At 45.4% G+C, this 20,413-nt stretch overlaps 1 protein-coding gene across 1 annotated transcript in view; it reads left to right on the top strand.

Annotated features, from left to right (window-relative positions):
* The window catches only part of ERC1 (ELKS/RAB6-interacting/CAST family member 1), a 563,466-nt gene that overhangs the window by 296,951 nt on the left and 246,102 nt on the right, over positions 1-20,413 (top strand). The window contains 1 exon segment of the mRNA XM_038395866.2: positions 14,975-15,110. Coding sequence (XP_038251794.1) covers positions 14,975-15,110 — 136 coding nt within the window.

Genomic DNA, 20,413 nt, shown 5'->3' with positions numbered 1-20,413 from the left:
GACAAGGTGGTGCTCGCTCCTCTCCCCTCTGCCAGGAAGCCCTCACGTTATGGGACTTCTGCATTGCCCACTCTATACATCTAGAAGCATCATACCTTTCGGGTGCCCAGAATGAACTGGCCGATCATCTCAGCAGATCTTTCCACAATCATGAGTGGTCCCTCTGCCCAGATGTTTTGAACATCATCTTCCAACAGTGGGGGTTTCCCCAGATAGATTTGTTCACGACAAGTCCCAAAAGGAAATGTCACTAGTTTTGCTCTTTTCTGAATCAGAACTGCCTGGGCTCCCTTACAGGTGCTTTTCTCTTCCCTTGAAAGGACCACCGGCTTTACGCATTCCCACCCTTCCCGCTTGTATACAAGGTCCTGCTGAATGTCAGAAAGGACTTGATCTCCAGGACCATGGTCTCCTCCAGCATCCCAATCTAGAGTCTTTCCACCTCACAGCATGGAAACTCCGTGGCTAAATCTGTTGGAACTCATATGCTCAGACCCTATTAGAAAAGTACTCCTTAGCAGCAGGAAGCCATCCACTAGGGCCACTTATTTGGCCAAGTGGAAGAGATTCTCCATTTGGGCATTACAAAAGAACACCCCACCTTTATAGTCATCGATTCCCTTTATCCTGGACTATTTGCTGCACCAGAAACAGCAAGGTCTTTCGTTGTCATCAATAAAGGTGCACCTGGCTGCTATCTCAGCTTTCCATCCCAGTTCAGTCGGTCGCTCAGTTTTTGCTAACCCCTTGGTTGGCTGTTTCCTCAAAGGACTAAATAGACTGTACCCTCAAGTAAGACAGCCAATTCCCCCATGGGACCTCAACCTGATGCACTCTAGACTGATGGGGCCTCCCTTTGAACCACTTGCAACATGCTTTCTTCTTGACCTTTCCTAGAATGTAGTGTTGTTCTTCGAGTGATGGCTCATGTGTATTCCACAATAGGTGTGCATGCTCCTGTGCCGCTGCACGTGGTGAGCTAGCAAACAGAGCTGTAAACAGGGGCGTTTGAGTGGGAGTTCTGTTGGAAGAGAAGGTATTCGTATTTGGCTTTGTATTTGTAGTATTTATATGTGTAGAGGCTTGTAGGGGTTTTTTGCTGGGAGAGAAGCTGAGCCCTGATTAGGGGGCGGCGCTTCTCTGACTAGGAGGCCTATAAAGGTAGCCAGCCAGTCAGGCAGCAGCACAGACAGCTGCAGTGGCACAGGAGCCAGCAAACAGAGCTGTAAACAGGGGAGTTTGAGTGGGAGTTTATAAGGGGAGTTTGTATTGTGGTGCTTGTTTGGGGTTTGTTTTTGCTGTGGGGGTGGTGTTTTGGTGAGGTTTGTGTTTCCCAGATTAACAGGATTTAGGTGGGAAGGCTATGACAGATACGGAGGCAGCAGTGGGACTGACTCATGTAGTGGAAGATACAATGAGGATGACTGTATGTGGAAGCTGCGGTATGTACATGATCCTGGAGGAGGGACCTGGTAAGAGTTTTTTCTGCATGAAATGCCATCTGATAGAGCTGATGGAGGAAAAGATCCGAGGTTTGGAAATGCAGGTGGAAAGTCTGGTTGAGTTTAGGAAGGGGTTGATGATGGAGCAAAGACATGAGGTATCTCAAGGGAAAAGCTCGACTTACAGATGGAAGCAGGGCTGGGGAATTTTGAGGGGAGACTGGATGAGGAAAGTGGTCAGTGGAAGCATGTGACTAAAAGAACCAGACAGAGGAAAAGACGGGCTAGTGAAGGAGAAATAGAGCTTAGGAACAGGTTTTCAGAGTTGGAAAATGAAGAAAGGGCTCAGCAGGTAGTCGCTGAAGGTGGAAGGGCAAGGAAGAAGAGAAGAGCGGCTAGTCCTATAGGAAAAGGGGAAGAGTCAATGGAGACTACACCAAATATGAGCCCCAGGAGGATTCAGGATGGGTTGAAGAGGATTACAAGGGAGAATAGGAATGGAAAGAACTTGCAGCCAGAGGGAATAGGGGATAGACTGGAGAATAGCACCGTCACCAGGAAAAGGCAGGTCTATGTGATCGGGGACTCTTTATTGAGAAGAATAGACAGGCCTGTAACCAGTGCTAATCCAGAGAATAGAAGGGTGTGCTGTCTTTCAGGTGCTTAGATACGGGATGTAGACCTGAGGCTGAAAAGAATCCCAAAGGGAGCAGGAAAGAATCCCCTAATTATCCTTCATGTGGGAACAAATGATACGGCTAGATTCTCGCTGGAAAGTATTAAGGGAGACTATGCTAGGCTGGGGAAGATGCTTAAGGAAATCGAGGCTCAGGTGATCTTCAGTGGGATTCTGCCTGTTCCTAGAGAAGGGCAACAAAGGTGTGCCAAGATTATGACTATCAACAGATGGCTTAGGCAGTGGTGCTATAAGGAGGGCTTTGGGATGTATGGCCACTGGGAGGCATTCATGGACAGAGGACAGTTCTCTCGGGATGGACTTCATCTGAGTAGGGAAGGAAATAGACTTCTAGGATGGAGGCTGGCACAACTGATTAAGAGAGCTTTAAAGTAGGAATTTGGGGGAGATGGTTGGGAGTTGTCCAGGTAATCTCCATGCCGGATTTTAGCATTGAGAGGGAAGAAGACGAAGTAAGAAAGGATACAGCTGTGGGTAGGAGAATGTATATAAGGAGAAAGGACTGTGAATACCAGTCTAATAGGTTATACTGGCTGTAGAATGACTGTGCCTAATAGGGTACAAAATGTGAGCGAGGCCAAACAGCAAAAATTAAGATGTTTGTACACCAATGCGAGGAGCCTAGGTAACAAAATGGAGGAACTAGAGCTACTGGTGCAGGAAGTGAAACCTGGGATACCAGAAACATGGTGGAATAGTAGTCGTGACTGGACTACAGGTATTGAAGGGTATGTGCTGTTTAGGAAAGACAGAAATAAAGGTAAAGGTGGCGGACTAGCATTGTATATCAATGATGAGGTAGAATGTAAAGAAATAAGAAGCGATGCAATGGATAAGATAGAGTCCGTCTGGGCAAAAATTACATTGGGAAAGAAAACTAGTAGAGCCTCCCCTACGATAGTGCTTGGGGTGTGCTATAGACCACCGGGATCTAATTTGGATATGGATAGAGCCCTTTTTAATGTTTTTAATAAATTAAATACTAATGGAAACTGCGTGATCATGGGAGACTTTAACTTCCCAGATATAGACTGGAGGACCAGTGCTAGTAATAATAATAGGGCTCAGATTTTCCTAGATGCGATAGCTAATGGATTCCTTCATCAAGTAGTTGCTGAACCAACTAGAGGGGATGCCATTTTAGATTTGGTTTTAGTGAGTAGTGAGGACCTCATAGAAGAAATGGTTGTAGGGGATAACCTTGGTTCAAGTGATCATGAGCTAATTCAGTTCAAACTGAATGGAAGGATTAACAAAAATAAATCTGCAACTAGGGTTTTTGACTTCAAAAGGGCTGACTTTCAAAAATTAAGGAAATGAGTTAGGGAAGTGGATTGGACTGAAGAACTTATGGATCTAAAGGTAGAGGAGGCCTGGGATTACTTGAAACCAAAGCTGCAGAAGCTATTGGAAGCCTGTATCCCAAGAAAGGGGAAAAAATTCATAGGCAGGAGTTGTAGGCCAAGCTGGATGAGCAAGCATCTTAGAGAGGTGATTAAGAAGAAGCAGAAAGTATACAGGGAATGGAAGATGGGAGGGATGAGCAAGGAAAGCTACCTTATTGAGGTCAAAACATGTAGGGATAAAGTGAGACAGGCTAAAAGTCAAGTAGAGTTGGAGCTTGCAAAGGGAATTAAAACCAATAATAAAAGGTTCTATAGCCATATAAATAAGAAGAAAACTAAGAAAGAAGTGGGGCTGCTAAACACTGAGGATGGGGTGGAGGTTAAGGATAATCTAGGCATGGCCCAATATCTAAACAAATACTTTGCCTCAGTCTTTAATAAGGCTAAAGAGGATCTTAGGGATAATGGTAGCATGACAACTGGAAATGAGGATATGGAGGTAGATATTACCATATCTGACGTAGAAGTGAAACTCAAACAGCTTAATGGGACTAAATCAGGGGGCCCAGATAATCTTCATCCAAGAATATTAAAGGAATTGGCACCTGAAATTGCAAGCCCGTTAGCAAGAATTTTTAATGAATCTGTAAACTCAGGAGTTGTACCGTATGATTGGAGAATTGCTAATATAGTTCCTATTTTTAAGAAAGGGGAAAAAAAGTGATCCAGGTAACTTCAGGCCTGTTAGTTTGACATCTGTAGTATGCAAGGTCCTGGAAAAAATTTTGAAGGAGAAAATAGTTAAGGACATTGAAGTCAATAGTAAATGGGACAAAATACAACATGGTTTTACAAAAGATAGATCGTGCCAAACCAACCTGATCTCCTTTTTTGAGAAAGTAACAGATTTTTTAGACAAAGGAAACGCAGTGGATCTAATTTACCTGGATTTCAGTAAGGCATTTGATACCGTGCCACATGGGGAATTATTAGTTAAATTGGAAAAGATGGGGACCAATATGAACATCGAAAGGTGGATAAGGAATTGGTTAAAGGGGAGACTACAATGGGTCCTACTGAAAGGTGAACTGTCAGGCTGGAGGGAGGTTACTAGTGGAGTTCCTCAGGGATCAGTTTTGGGACTAGTCTTATTTAATCTTTTTATTACTGACCTCGGCACAAAAAGTGGGTGTGCGCTAATAAAGTTTGCAGATGATACAAAGCTGGGAGGTATTGCCAATTCAGAGAAGGATCGGGAGATCATACAGGAAGATCTGGATGACCTTGTAAACTGGAGTAATAGTAATAGGATGAAATTTAATAGTGAGAAGTGTAAGGTTATGCATTTAGGGATTAATAACAAGAAATTAAGTTATAAGCTGGGGACGCATCAATTAGAAGTAACGGAGGAGGAGAAGGACCTTGGACTATTGGTTGATCATAGGATGACTATGAGCTGCCATTGTGATATGGCTATGAAAAAAGCTAATGCGGTTTTGGGATGCATCAGGAGAGGTATTTCCAGTAGGGATAAGGAGGTTTTAGTACCGTTATACAAGGCACTGGTGAGACCTCATCTGGAATATTGTGTGCAGTTCTGGTCTCCCATGTTTAAAAAGGATGAATTCAAACTGGAACAGGTACAGAGAAGGGCTACTAGGATGATCCGAGGAATGGAAAACTTGTCTTATGAAAGGAGACTCAAGGAGCTTGGCTTGTTTAGCCTAACTAAAAGAAGGTTGAGGTATGATTGCTCTGTATAAATATATCAGAGGGATAAATACCGGAGAGGGAGAGGAATTATTTAAGTCAGTACCAATGTGGACACAGGAACAAATGGGTATAAACTGGCCACCAGGAAGTTTAGACTTGAAATTAGATGGTTTCCAACCATCAGAGGAGTGAAGTTTTGGAATAGCCTTCCAAGGGTTGGGGGCAAAAGATCTATTTGGCTTCAAGATTATGGATAAGTTTATGGAGGAGATGGTATGATGGGATAGTGTGATTTTGGTAATTAATTGATCTTTAAATATTCATGGTAAATAGGCCTAATCCCCTTAGATGGGATATTAGATGGGTGGGATCTGAGTTACCCAGGAAAGAATTTTCTGTAGTATCTGGCTGGTGAATCTTGCCCATATACTCAGGGTTTATCTGATCACCATATTTGGGGTTGGGAAGGAATTTTCCTCCAGGGCAGATTGGAAGAGGCCCTGGAGGTTTTTCGCCTTCCTCTGTAGCATGGGGCACGGGTCATTTGCTGGAGGATTCTCTGCTCCTTGAAATCTTTAAACCACGATTTGAGGACTTCAATAGTTCAGACATAGGTGAGGGTTTTTTGTAGGAGTGGGTGGGTGGGTGAGATTCTGTGGCCTGCATTGTGCAGGAGGTCAGACTAGATGATGATAATGGTCCCTTCTGACCTTAGTATCTATGAATCTAAGTTTTTAGGTTTCTTAGACCTTCTTGCCGCCAGTGAAGGTGCGTCGGAACTGCACTGCTCCACTCCAGCTTTGTTGTAGCTCGTTCCCAGAACTGTTCGTTCGTTCAGTGTTAGTACCCGTTAGTACCTGTAGTAACCTGTTAGTTAACTGTTTAGTTAGTTTAGTCAGGGAGCCCATGCCTGGCATGTCCCATGCCCCAGGGTTTAAGTCGTGCGGCTTTTGTAGGCGTTCTATGCCAAGAAGTGACCCACACGCAGACTGTTTGCGCTGTTTGGGAGAAACCCATATCAGCAAAAGGTGCAAGATTTGCAAGTTGTTTAAGCCTTGGACCAAAAGAGAAAGGGACATAAGGCTCCGGGCCATCCTGATGGAGTCGGCGCTGACTCCGGCACGCCGCTCCGAACTGATACTCAGCACCGTGGCATTGGTATGCGGCGACCCTCCAGTGCCATCGACCAGTCAGTACCGCTCCCCCTCCATGTGGCATGCCAAGAGGGCCGGAAAGATTCCCTCTTTGCAGTGGCAACAAGAGAAGTCTGGGAGAGAGGCTAGGCCCATGTCAGGCAGTCCTTGAACCCCACTGGGCCCCAGGTCTCTGACTCGCATTGAGCGGAGTAGCCCGGCCCCTTAGGAACAGGCCTCTCTGGATGCCATCCACGCCTGAAGCCCTCAGGTGGCCCAGGACATTATGTCCATGCCGGTGCCTGGAGTGCCACCGATGTCAGCCCCACGCTCCAGAGGCAAGCCACTGCTGGGATCTCTGCAGTCGCCTCTGGCCTGGTCTTGGTTGAGGGAACGTTCCCGACGCCATTCACTGCCCAGTGACCAGTCGGGGCAGAATTCACGTGGATTACCCTCGACGCTGACCAGACTGGCTGGGTTCCGTCCGGCTGGGACTTTCGGCACCACTCGTCCTCAAGGAGCGAATATCAATGGGACCGCAGCGGGCGTCGCCAATGGTCCTCATCTCAGAGAGGACACCGCAGTCGGTCACGGCATGGTCATTGACACCGTTCCTGCTCAGACTCCCGCTCCAAGTCTCGGCCAAGACATCGCAGCCCCGGGTGTCAATCACTGGCATCTCACCTTCACGGGTCCACCCATCGAGGCCATTCGTGAGCAGCTGTTACCGTTGGTACCGGTTCTCCACGTCGAGATTGTGGTCCCGTGGCCATCGTAGATTCTGGCACCGCCGCTCCTTCCAGTCCAGTGACAGCAGCAGATCTTAAGCCAGTCCGGTCTGCAGTTGTAGCCGCCTCTCAATGGGCCAGGCCAGCCAACCCGAACAGCCAGCCCCGCCGGTGCCACAGCAGTTACAGTGGCATCGAGCATCGTGGCCGGCCCAATGGTACCAGTGGGCACCGTGGCCTCCAGCGCAGCCCCCGGTGGGAGCCTGCTCAGTGGCCGGAGCTTCGGAGGCACCGTTGGCCTCCCTCTCCAGACCCCCAAGAAAGGAGTCGGTGGGACGTACGTCCTCGGCCCGGAGTCCGACCAGGTGGTGGATCTGCTGGTGCTGGCGGACACCCAGAGCACCACACTGGCCTCCTCGCCCCACCCAGAGGAGTCAATTGCAGCCCCTCTGCCCTGCAGGAGGACTTCAGGGCCCACCAAGACCTCTTAAAGGGCGTGGCAGCAAGCCTCCACCTCCAAGTGGAGGAGCCCTTAGACTCCGTTTAACGCGTTGTCCCCATTGGCACTGGATAGGGTGGCCTTGCCTCTCCATGAAGGGGTGGTTAAGATTTCAAATGCCCTGTGGCAAACACCGGACTCGTTGTCCCCTATCTCTAAAAAGGCGGAACGGAAGTACTGTGTACTCACTAAAGGGCATGAGTACTTATATACCCAGCTGGCGCCCAACTCCCTGGTGATCAAGTTGGTCAACCACAGGGAACGGCAGGATCAGCCAGTCCTGACCCCAAAGAACAAAGGTTCTCAGAGACTGGACTCTTTCGCAAGGAAAGTTTATTCATCTTCAAGCTTCCAATTACGAGTGGCAAACCATCAGGCTCTCCTGGGCCGGTATGAATTCAATCTGTGTTGCTCCTTGGCCAAGTTTGAGGACTACCTCCAGGAGCGCGATAGGAAGGAGTTCAAAGTGCTAGTGGAGGAAGGGGCAGCAGCCGCTAGGGCCTCTGCGGTGTCCATGAGACGGGCATCATGGCTTCTGCTCTCTGGGCTGTCCAGCGAGGTGCAGTCTTCCATACAGGATCTCCCGTTTGATGGGAAAGCTCTTTTTTCGGAGAAAACAGATACAAGACTGGATGGCATGAAAGATTCCCGCATGATCCTCCAGACTCTGGGCCCTTATGTCCCAGCTCAGCAAAACCTAAGTTCAGGCCGCCCTCCCAAAGTATGAGGCCGCACATAAGAAGTAGTGGGACACTAAGAGACACCCTCAGAGGCAGTCTCAGCCTGCCCCTCAGCCTGGGTCCTCCAAGGGCAAGCAGGCAGGGAAAAGGTGTTTTGGATGGGACACTCAGGGGCACCCCGCGAGCCCTCACCAAGGAATCAATAAAGCTACCCTTCTCCAACCGGTTGTGTGCTTTCCTCCCGGAATGGTTGTGGCTAACCTCGAACCAATGGGTCCTCAACACCATCTCCCAGGGTTACACCCTCCAGTTTACTTCCTCTCCTCCCAACCACCCACCACCGCCGTCCCTCTTGGGAGACCCCTCGCACAAAGCTCTGCTCGAGCAGGAGGTGGGGTGGCTCCTAGGACTAGGAGCAATAGAGGTGGTGCCCGAGGAGTTCATGGGCAAGGGATATTACTGCCATTATTTCCTTATCCCGAAGGTCAAAGAGGGGCTCAGGCCCATCCTGGACCTGCGAGGTCTGAACCAGTACATGGTGAAATTCAAGTTCCTCATGGTCTCCCTGGCCTCCATCATCCCCTCCCTAGATCCCGGGGACTGGTATGCTGCCCTCGATCTACTGGATGCGTACTTCCACATCCACATATTCGAGGGGCACAGGCGCTTCCTCCGTTTCATGGTGAGACAGAATCATTAGCAATTCACAGTCCTCACGTTTGGTCTGTCCACTGTCTCCAGGGTGTTCACAAAATGCATGTCAGTGGTACCAGCCTACCTCAGACAGCGAGGGGTCCAGATATTTCCCTATCTGGACGATTGGCTTGTCAAGGGCACCTCCTGGTCACGGGTGAGGGATCATGTGGCGCTCCTCCTGTCCACGTGCACTGCCTTGGGCCTGTTGGTAAACAACAACAAGTCCACATTAGTCCCAGTCCAACGCATAGAGTTTATTGGGGCACTCCTGGACACAGTGTCGGCCAGGGCTTCTCTCCCACCAGACAGATTCGAGACCCTGAAAGGTCTCATCGACACAGTCACAAGGTTCCCAGTGACAACAGCCAGGGTTTGCCTGCAACTCTTGGGTCACATGTCGGCATGCACGTATGTGGTCGGTCACGCCAGACTCAGGATGAGGCCCCTCCTGCTCTGGTTGGCCTTGAAGTTCTCCCGGGCCATGGACAGGATGGAGAAGGTCCTCATCGTGCCGGACTCTGTGATCACCTCCCTACCAACGTGGTCATCCGCCCCAAACATGCTCCAAGGGGTCCTGTTCAGGGACAGGGCCCCGTCATTGGAGCTGGTATTCGATGCATTGGACCTGGGTTCGGGGGCCCATGTGGGGAACTTTTAGACTCAAGGTCTGTGGTCGGCTCAAGACCTGACCCTACATATAATCGTCAAGGAGCTCAGGGCAATTCCTCTGGCATGAATGGCCTTCCGCTCGCACCTGGACGGTAAGGTAGTCAGGGTCCTCATGGACAACACAGCCTCGATGTTCTATATCAACAGGCAAGGCGGGGCCCGATCCTCTGCCCTCTGCCACGAAGCCCTCAGGCTGTGGGACTTCTGTATAGGCCTTCCACCTACCGGGCGCCCGGAACAAGAGGGTGGATCGCTTGAGCAGGGACTTTTCCTCGCAACATGAGTGGTCCCTCCACCGGAAGTGGCTCACTGGCTCTTCTGAAGGTGGGGAACTCCCCAGGTGGATCTATTTGCAACTCGGTAGAACCAGCGATGCCCCCAGTTCTGCTCCGGGGGGGCCTGGGGAGGGGCACTATCTCCGATGCCGTTCTCCTGTCCTGATCAGGCCGACTTTCCCCCATTCCCTCTAATCAGCAGGGTCCTGGAGAAGATAAAGATGGAAAAGGCACGGGTCCTCCTGATTGCCCTGCCGTGGCCCAGGCAGCATTGGTACGGGACCCTCACGGGCCTGGCAGTAGCTCTGCCATGGCTGTTCCACTCCACCCAGACCTACTTTCTCAGAACCAGGGCCACATCCTCCATCCCAACCTAGCAGCACTTCACCTCACAACATGGCTGCTCAGTGGTTAGGCGGAGAGGAAAGGATGTGCACAGAACAGGTTCAGTGCGTCCTCCTCGAAAGTAGACGGCCCTCCACTCACTGTGCTAATTTGGCGAAGTAGTCCCGTTTCTCTAGGTGGGCGGCGGACCAAGGTGTCTCCCTGGTGGCCGCCCCAATCCAGCTTATCTTTGATTACCTCATCCACCTGAGGGCCTGGTGCCTCATCAGTCATGGTGCACCTGGCAGCCATATTGGCCTTCCATACGCCGGTGCAAGGGCACACAGTATTTTCCCATGCTATGACTGGCTGGTTCCTTAAGGGTTTGGACCATCTTTTTCTGTATTCTATACCCCCGGTCCCGCAGTAGGACCTAAACCTGGTGTTGGATCATCTCACGGGACCCCCGTTTGAACCACTGGCCAACTGCTCCTGGTCTCACATCTCATGGAATGTGGCCTTTCTGGTTGCAGTCACGTCGGCCAGGCGAGTCTTGGAGCTCAAGGCCCTGACCTCCGAGCCGCCATACACGGTCTTTCCTAAGGACAAGGTCCAGCTTCGCCCACATCCCTCGTTCCTCCCGAAGGTGGTCTCCGCCTTCCACATGGGTCAGGACATTTTTCTATCAGTCCTCTGCCCCAAGCCTCACGCATCCAATGAGGAGTGCCGTCTCTACACGCTCATAGACTTTAAGGTCAGATGGGACCATTATGATTGTCTAGTCTGACCTCCTGCACAATGCAGGCCACAGAATCTCACCCACCCACTCCTGCAATAAACCTCTCACCTATGTCTGAGCTATTGAAGTCCTCAAATCATGGTTTAAAGACTTCAGGGTGCAGAGGATCCTCCAGCAAGTGACCAGTGCCCCACGCGGCAGGGGGAGGCAAAAAACCCACAGGGCCTCTGCCAATCTGCCCTGGAGGAAAATTCCTTCCCGATCCGAAATATGGCCATCAGTTGAACTCTGAGCATGTTCCAGAACTTCACTCCTCTGATGGTTAGAAACCTTCATCTAATTTCAAGTTTAAACATCCTGATTGTCAGTTTATATCCATTTGTTCTTGTGTACTGTATTGGTACTGAGCTTAAATAATTCCTTTCCCTCCCTCGATGTTCGGTGGGCTCTGGCTTTCTACCTCAAGCGGACCAAGACATTCAGAAAATCCTCGCAACTGTTCGTCGCCACGGCTGGGCAGTGCGCGAGGGGCCAGCCGATTTCCACTCAGCAGCTTTCCAATTGGATCACTTAGTGCATCTGCTCCTGTTATGAGCTGGTGGGTTTCCCCCCGCCATCCATTGTGAGGGCACACTTGACTCAGGCACAGGCCTCGTCAGCTGCCTTCGTGGCCCATGTCCCCATCCAGGACATTTGTAGGGCCGCCACGTGGTCTTCGGTTCACACATTCACCAAGCACTATGTGATCGTTTCCCAAACCAGGGATGACGCTGGGTTCATGGCCTGTATCGGCATGCTACGACCTGGCTAAGATACCTGCCTTCATGCTGATGGCACACTCTATTTGGGCACAGGCATCCTCGGCAGCGTTCCTGGTGCAAGTTCCCATTCAAGACTATTTGCAGGGCAGCGACATGGTCTTCGATCCACATCTTTATATTGCACTGTGCCATTACACAGCAGGCCAGCAATGATGACAGATTTGGCAGAGCAGTGCTGCAATCTGCGATCCGCTGAACTCTGACCTATTCTCCTAGGAGATTCGTGGGAGTCATCTCTTTGGAATCAACATGAGGAAGCAATCCAAGATTATCTACCTTCCCGTAACTATTGCTTCAGCAAGTTCCTTAAGTATCCTAGGATAAATTTCATCAGGCCCTATCAGCTTGAAGACATCTAATTCATCTAAGTATTCTTTAACTTCTTCTTTCCCTGTTCTGTCTTGCATTCCTTCCCCTTGTTGTTAATATTAATTTTCTTGAGTATATGGTGACAATTAACCTTTTTAGTGAAGACTGAAACAAAATAGGAATTAACCACCTCAGCCTGTTTGATGTTATCAGTTATTAGCTCTCCCCCCACACTAAGTAGAAGATCTACACTTTCCTTCATCTTACTTTTGCTCTGAATGTATTTAAAGAACTTCTTATTATTAGATTTTATGTCCCTTCTTAAACGTAACTCATTTTGCGCCTTCAGATTGGAATAGTTGGCAGTTGCACTTTTAATAATTTTATCGCTTTGATATTCTTCCCACAGGATCTTACTGTGGGGAGAAAGTTCTCTGAGTTTGTTGAAGACTGCTTTTTTAAAGTCCATTGTCCTTATTCCACTTATAATCATCTGCGCTTCTGTTGGCAGGGTAAGAGGCAACATGCATTTCATGTGAGCATTGAAAGAGGCTGGGTCACGTCCCCCACACCTTCCCAATTACTTCTTCACTTTTTCAAGTTATAGATTCCTTTGCCCAAGGCACATGTGACCTGTTTTGTTTTGTTTTTACAATAGTTGAACCATTACAGCCAAGTTCACTATAAATCCCTATCTCATTCAAGGTCTTCACTAGAGCCACATGAGTTTTTTCCATCAAAGATACAGTAGGATTGCCCTAGGCTGCACTTTATGCAGCTTCCATAATTCTGGCTTGGATCAAGTGGTTTAAGGCACGGGAGTTGCATGGGCTCTCTCTAAATCTGCCTTTGGGGGAAGTACTTATGTTTGCCTTAGAATTTCTGGCTGACTGCTTCTTCAACATTCAGATGATCCTTTACATACACTATGGGAGCCAATTCATTAGCAAGTCTTGCTTTTTGGCTCAGATCCTGGGCAGCAAACTTCATGTCAAAAGTTCATTTAATCAGCTTGCTTTTCAGGAGAGACCTTTTTAATGGAGAGGATTTGGACTTTGCAGAAGATAATCTATTTTTTATTTTAATCAGCCTTTATTTCTGCAGTTCAGAGTGCACCAGAAAATAGTGATAACAAGGAATATTTTTCTAATGGATAAATTTAGTTTCATCAGATTCATCAAAACAAATCCATATACCTATCCTAATTGAATTAGAATACCCATGTGAAACTGTGTGTGTTGGGATTATTTAACTATATTTTCTATAAATTAACTCTATTTTCTATCTTTATTTAACAGTACAGAAATAACTCTGTGTTGTACAAGCTCAGTTCAGTGCTGACAAAGTACTTCAGAAAACTAATGTAATCTCTGAGCAAATCAGCTTTCAGAGTGGACTCAGTGCCCATTACCATGTTGCAGCACTAGCCTAGAGCAGCTTATCAATTATACTATGTGTCCATGTAGTATCCGAAGTAGAATTAGCTGTAGTTTTTTGGAAAGGGCACTTATAGGTACACCAATGATTCTTTAATGTAATAAGCAAAGGACTTCCGCTTCCAAATTCCTCAAGACACCTCATCTTGGTCATCTTCCTTGATTGAGAAGAGCTAGAAGAGACTGTCTCTGGAGGCCATCAGCACTGTTCTTTTCACTGTGATGAGAGTCTCTGCAAAGCAACATCACGGGAGTTTGCTATCTATGCAGTTACTCCAGCCCCAACTGTCTCAGGGAGCAAAAAGCACAGCCTAGGAATTGAACCCAAATTCCTTGTATGGTACTGCAGAGCACTGACCAGCTATAAATCAGTTAATTTGTGTATTCTGCAAAGAGGTAGTCTCTTTGCTGTGAGCTCTGAAGGAAATATCAAAGCAGCCAAAGTTATTTGCAATCTATTCTAAATGTCTTTCTGAGATGCCTTCAGAAGGAACATTCTTCTCCTTCTGTGTGTGTGATGTTCCAAAAAGGAAGCTAGTTTATGATTTTTTTCTAAACATTAAATTAAAGAGTTCTCTGTGCTAGTTGTATGATATTTGGGGGGAAAGCTTGGGACCAAAGAATCTGTCTTTTATTCCAGAGTCCAAACTCCAGATATAATTATGGAGAAAAAGGCTGAGGAAGCAAAGCTGGTCTGTTTTATTTTGATTGGACCAAAAGTTTAGACTTAAGTTTTCTGTGGTCAGGAGACAGAGATTAAAGGGTCTGTAATTAGGTTCCATACTCCATGTGTCTTAATGCCCAGAAGGCCAAACCCCTGCTGCGGGCAATGGTAGTTGCCAGAACCATCAAGAATAATTCACAGATGCAAGTGAAAAAGGAAATTATGCACACTTTCTTGTCTCTGTAAGAGTGGGGTGGGGAATATACCACAAAATATCTGGTAAACAAGTAGAATTTGAGGTTAGAGAAAATAGTTTTACTGCTTGAAGCAGATGGCCTGGACCTTGCAGACGTTCCTGTATGTTTGAGTTGTGGTTTTTTTTAAATTCCTCTTCCTCCCCCATCCCCTTGAATAAAGTACAATTGTGTACCCAAGGTAATATGGGTTTCTATATATATGTATAATACACTGTGACGAGTCACCAGAGAGCAGGTTTGTTTTTGATCAACAACTCCCACGGATGTAGTAGTTTGAAGTTTTAGTTTAATGGGGTGATGCAGTCTGAGATTACTCCAGGAACTTCTAGTCACTTCTCTTAATAGTGGTGGGTAAAACAAAGTGTTCTTTAAATGGAGTTTACAGTTGAGTGTGGATTGGAAACTGGAGTGCTTGTGGACTTCTGCAAGATGAGTGAGAATGTTTCTGGGCTTTCCACCATTCTTCAGTCCAGGTCACACAAGAACCAGGACTGACTGAAAACATATTCTGGATTGTGCTCTGAGTGTTTGTTTTTCACTTGACAGGCAAGTCAAAGACCAAAATAAGAAGGTAGCAAACCTGAAGCACAAAGAGCAAGTGGAAAAAAAGAAGAGTGCACAGATGCTAGAAGAGGCCAGACGGAGGGAGGACAATCTCAATGACAGCTCCCAACAGCTTCAGGTACCATAAAAATCTGAATTGGGGGGATATGGCTGATAGCCAGTCTTTTCTCCTTTATATGCGTGTGCACTTTTTCTCTCATCTTCCCCTCGCACCTGCTGCCTTGCTTTTCAACTTGTTGCATAATAAAGGAATTGGTTTGTGTTTAAAAGAACAGTTTTATTTCACAGCACTGCAGATAGCTGCCTTTGGCTTCTGCTTCTGCAGTTTAATTCATTTTTATGGTAAATAAACAGGGATTCAATTGAACTGTAAAGTGGGTCGTTGGAATGGTTTTATCAAATGGGTATTAAGAATGGGATGTTGATTTCTGCATCATAGCTACTTCTAAGAACTTCTTTCTTTAGTTGCTTTGGGGTGTTTTCCAAAAGGATTGAACCTTATTTTGCTGGATTTTCTTCATTAAATAAAGGATGAAAGGCACGACAGCATCAGTAAGTATTCCTGTAGCAATTGAAATGTATTGTGGGTCATGTGGAGGATCACATGTTTTTTGTGATTACCAAGAGCTTCCAGTTGGCACTGAATCTTACTCCACTCCTCATCAGTTCCAGATGTACCCACTCGTCTGCTACATATTTCCCTCTACTCATTAAACTGTCAACGCACTGCTTTATCACCACCTATAAAGTCATCAGCCTCCCACAAAATGGTACAGACAAAATAAACTTGGCAATTTGAAAGCAAGAGAAACGTTTCTCCGTTCACCGAACTTTGATACCAACATCAGAAGTTATGCAAACAGTGAATAATCAAGTGCTGTAATGTCACTCTTATAACTGCTACAGTGGAGTAAGGGTAGAGAATGAAAAGAGTTGTTCAAAAAACTTTCAAGTAAAATTGCTTTAGTATATCAAAATAATTGCAGCTTTTAAAAAATAATTTTCTTTTCCTTTCTCCATTGTAAGTATAACGTGGAAGTAGTCTGCCTTTTAAGTCGTATTCTAAAAGTTATGATTTCTAACTCTCTGTAGAACAATCCTTTTGTAAACATTTTGCTTGACTTTGCACAGTTAGTCTAATCTTGACCAAGGGTATCTCATTATTCTCAGGTATTTGATATCATTCAACTAATAAAGACATAGGACATAATTCTAATTGTTCATTAAGAGATGAATTCCCCAGTTAATTTAAATTGCCAGTTTTTTGCTCTATTCTGTGGGAGTCTGGTGGGGTGATTTCAACCCTTTCAGTACTTCAGAGAGAACTACAGAGACATGAGTCTGTCTCTGTGTACAACATTCTCAGCCGTGCCATCTTATGGTTTTTCCATCAATGCCAGTCCTGTACAGAAAGTGCACTCAAAGAGTTAACTTCCAAGTGCATGTAGTGATCTCATGACTAGACTTTTTAAAAGCCTTGGATATGGGAATTATACAGCTGCTAATGCATTCTGCGGGTACAATGCTACAGAAATCCACAAGGACCTAGTTATATGACAGCGTATGTTCAAACTACACAATCCTCTTTGTATTTGCAGTCTCTTAAACATTTTCCTTGAAGTTTTTTTTGTTTACTTAGGTTTTTGAACTATGCTTATGTAAATATTTCAATTCTGAAAATGCGTGTATTTGACATCTGAGTTAATAATTTAGTGGATGGTGGTACTTATCAAGTTGTGCCATCCCAGGTAGGTTATCATTTCTGTAGTGCAATGGTTCCAGGTTTCAAAAGTGCACTCTTTTTTCTCGCTTTGTTCTTCCTTTTCATCACTATTTCCCTCCCATGCAAATGAAGCATATGGGGAAAGGTAGACTGAAATTTGTCCTTTTATTCTATCTCATAGCTCCTTATTTACACGTTAAAGATGTTGGCTTATTCCTAGAAGTGATACGTTATACGTTTTCTGTAAAGCTACACAGTTCTGGACAGAAAATGGCATTCTGCTCACTGATGTGACACTTGATTTCTGTGCAGAATATTTTCCTCTGAAAATTCACCAACAGATTGTAATATGCTTGGTAATTGCCACACAAAGTGATTCACATACCTGTTACTCAGATTATTATGGATCTGTGCAATGGTAGGGGGAAGAGCTGTCCAGAGACAAGCTTGTGCGCAGAAATCAAGCATCAGATCAAGGAAAAGTGTAATTTCTTTCCAGAATTGTCTAAAGAGTGTATAGCTATTCTTTTACAGAATACTGATTTGTCACTCATACTTTATATAGTCAGATGTGGCCTTGTAGATGTGGACTGGGACTCAGGAGACCTGGGTTTTGTTTCTGTCTCAGCCACTGGCCTGTTGGGTGACCCTGGTCAAGTTACATCACCTTTCTGTGGCTTCACTTTCCCCACTTTCTTAAGTGCTTTGAGATCTTCTGATGAAAAGTGCTATATAAGAGCTAGGTGGTGTTATGATTCCTTACTGTACTTACGGATCATTTGTGCAGTAAAGGTGTCATGTAACACTTTATTTCTAAAAATATGTACAAATATGAATTAGCATATTTTAGTATGAAAACTTACAGATTTAAAATTTAAATCTGCAAATAAATAACCAGCTGAAATCTATGAATTAGAATCTAGGAATAAGTAACCAGTTTTCTCTAACAGGGAAGGAAATTAAATGAATTGGATAACCTTTTTACTCTATTGCTATTATTTGAAAGATTGGCTTTTCAATATTGATTTGGATTCCTCTAATAGCACCAAAACAACTGAATAAAGAAAGAAACAAAACCTGAGATGGGGAATGCCACAGTATATAATTTTCTGGCATATTGTCTACTCCTTGTGATGATCCAGCCCTTTCATTTTGAGACAGATGACTGCGATAACTTCTTGTACTGTACATCTTGCCAATGACTCTTGTAGCGTGTTATATTCTGCTTAATCAGGCATAAATAAATTTCAGATAAAAATATGCATTGGCAGAAGCGTATGAGAACTCAGGACTGGCATAGCATGAGCTGATGCACAAATCAGACTTTAAGATATGTACAGAAGTCTGAACAGCATTAGCTTTGCTTGGTTATGATCAGTGTCATTCTTACTTTAATGACTATAACCTCTCCACACCCAAAGCCTTAAAAAATGCACATTGCGGTGAAGTTATAAAATTTGATTGCTTGTTTGACAAGGACAAAGGAGTCTTTTCTAGCTTGTGCGGGGTTCTTTTTGGTTTTTTTGCTATGATAGGTTGGTTGGTTTGAGAGTTTGTTGGGGTTTTGGGGCGGGGGGGTGGGAGAGATGATGTGGCTTTTTCAGGGTTTCTTTGTAATGGTCCCCAGCAATTAGCCATTCAAAATGTGTAAACTGCAGCACTCCTAAAGGTCAATTGAATTAAGCAGAGGTAAGAAGTTTCATGAAAACCAGTCCCTGATTTACCAGTGTGGAAGAAAACAAGTCCTCACTCTGCGGTTTGTTAGCAACAAGTCAGAGACAGTTTATTACGAGCAATTGCAAGGGAAGACTGCGGTCAGACTGGGGGTCCCCTGCACTTAGGCAGATCTTCCCCCTACAAGTAGTGTAAGGCAAGTATTTATACTTTCCCGTTACATACATCAATGGCTAACAGTTATCCTTTGTTTATGCAAATTTCTTCCAGATGCTACCTCATCTCAAGGTTTCTGCTTAAGTCAGCATTCCATCTTTAAAACTAAAAGCAGGGACGAAAACAGCATCTCTTACAACTCTCGCGTTATTAGGGTAAGGGTTAGGGTTAGGGTTTCCTTTCACTCTATCCTTAAATTGACTAAGACATCTATCCCCAGATGCTCCTTTTTCTCTTTTTCTGCTTCCACACCGGTATGCCATCTTTCTGTCACCTGGATGTCAACATATCATTTGGGTGGGCTAATTTATAGAGAGCCTCTCCCCATGTTCACAGAAGGGCAAAGTGAACGTTTTCATTCGGAGATGAAAAAGGGTTTTAGATGTAAATAAAAATATCAGACTAAAGTAAAATATGGAGTGTTTAATGACAAGGGGCAGGTCCAATAAAACCCTTTCCTTTAGGATTGCTCTTTGCTTGCAGCTTGTCTCTCTAGGACTTCAGCATTTTGATTTCCTGGAAGTAGAATCTACCAAATACCACATTTCAGTTCCTTAGACATGGAAGCCTGTCTTTTCCTTAGTTTTTCAGGAACACTATTTGCTAATTGATTAAAAAAATTAAATCTGGGGGGGAAATATATATATTTTATATGCAAACATTGTTGGGTTTGGGGTCAGGACACACAAGCACCCATTTCAGATAATTTTGGTCTTGGTGGGTTTGGCTGGAATTAATTATGAAATGCTTCAAAATATGATATTGTATTCCTAAACAGGCCATCTGCAATCCAGCCGAATAAACATGCTTTCAAGCACATATTCCTCTTCTCCTGTCTCTGTCCCTAACAGGCCTGTGGTTTCTTTCTTCTTCAGTCCAGTAACAAAATATTCATTTATAGAGAGAGCTCTGATGATGGAAATTTGGCACTTTGGGGAGCGCGGGCGGGGAGAGTGTGAGGGGAGGGGAGCCACCGGAAGAATGGAAACCATAACATCTCAATTCTGGTGAACTGGGTAAACGGGTTTCTAAATTTGTTCCTCCCTTCTGGGCTCCCTTAAAACCACAGTTCTCCAGAGATCTGAGAGGTTAACGAGTGCCTGGTCTATAACTGGATGATAAAATAGGCTTCTGGTCCTAAGCGGAAAAGGGCAACATAAAAACTTTTGCTTCAAGGAATTAACAAATCAGCACAGACCCGTTGGAAAACATCTGGACTCATGAGAGATGCCATCTTGTCTTGGAAAGGTGACATTTAGTGAAGTTTCATGAAATATTGAGTGGATATTTGAGAGCAGGGTCTGTTGGAGTTTTCAGGCAGAAGTAGGAGGATGCTGTCACTGTTTCAGTTCTAGCATCATCTTTGTTGCTTCCAGTGACTGTGGCTAAGCACCTGTGTTTTGAAGTAACATCTAGCGTAATAGGTTTCAGAGTGGTAGCCGTGTTATTCTATATCAGCAAAAACAACGAGGAGTCCTTGTGGCACTTTAGAGACTAACATACTTATTTGGGCATAAGCTTTGGTGGGCTAAAACCCACTTCATCAGATGCATGGAGTGAAAAATACAGCAAGTAGTATATATATTACAGCACATGAAAAGATGGGAGTAGCCTTACCAAGTGGGGGGGTAATGCTAACGAGGCCAATTCAAACAAGGTGGAAGTGGCCTATTCTCAAAAGTTGACAAGAAGGAGTGAACATCAACAGAGGGAAAATTACTTTTTGTAGTGCTAAAGAGGCCAATTCAATCAAGGTGGACGTCACCCATTCCCAATCGTTGACAAGAAGGTGCGAGTAACAACGGAGG

This window comes from Dermochelys coriacea, chromosome 1, assembly GCF_009764565.3.
Source record: "Dermochelys coriacea isolate rDerCor1 chromosome 1, rDerCor1.pri.v4, whole genome shotgun sequence".
Classification (NCBI taxonomy): Eukaryota; Metazoa; Chordata; order Testudines; family Dermochelyidae; genus Dermochelys; species Dermochelys coriacea.
This window is presented reverse-complemented; position numbering and strand designations above follow the sequence as displayed.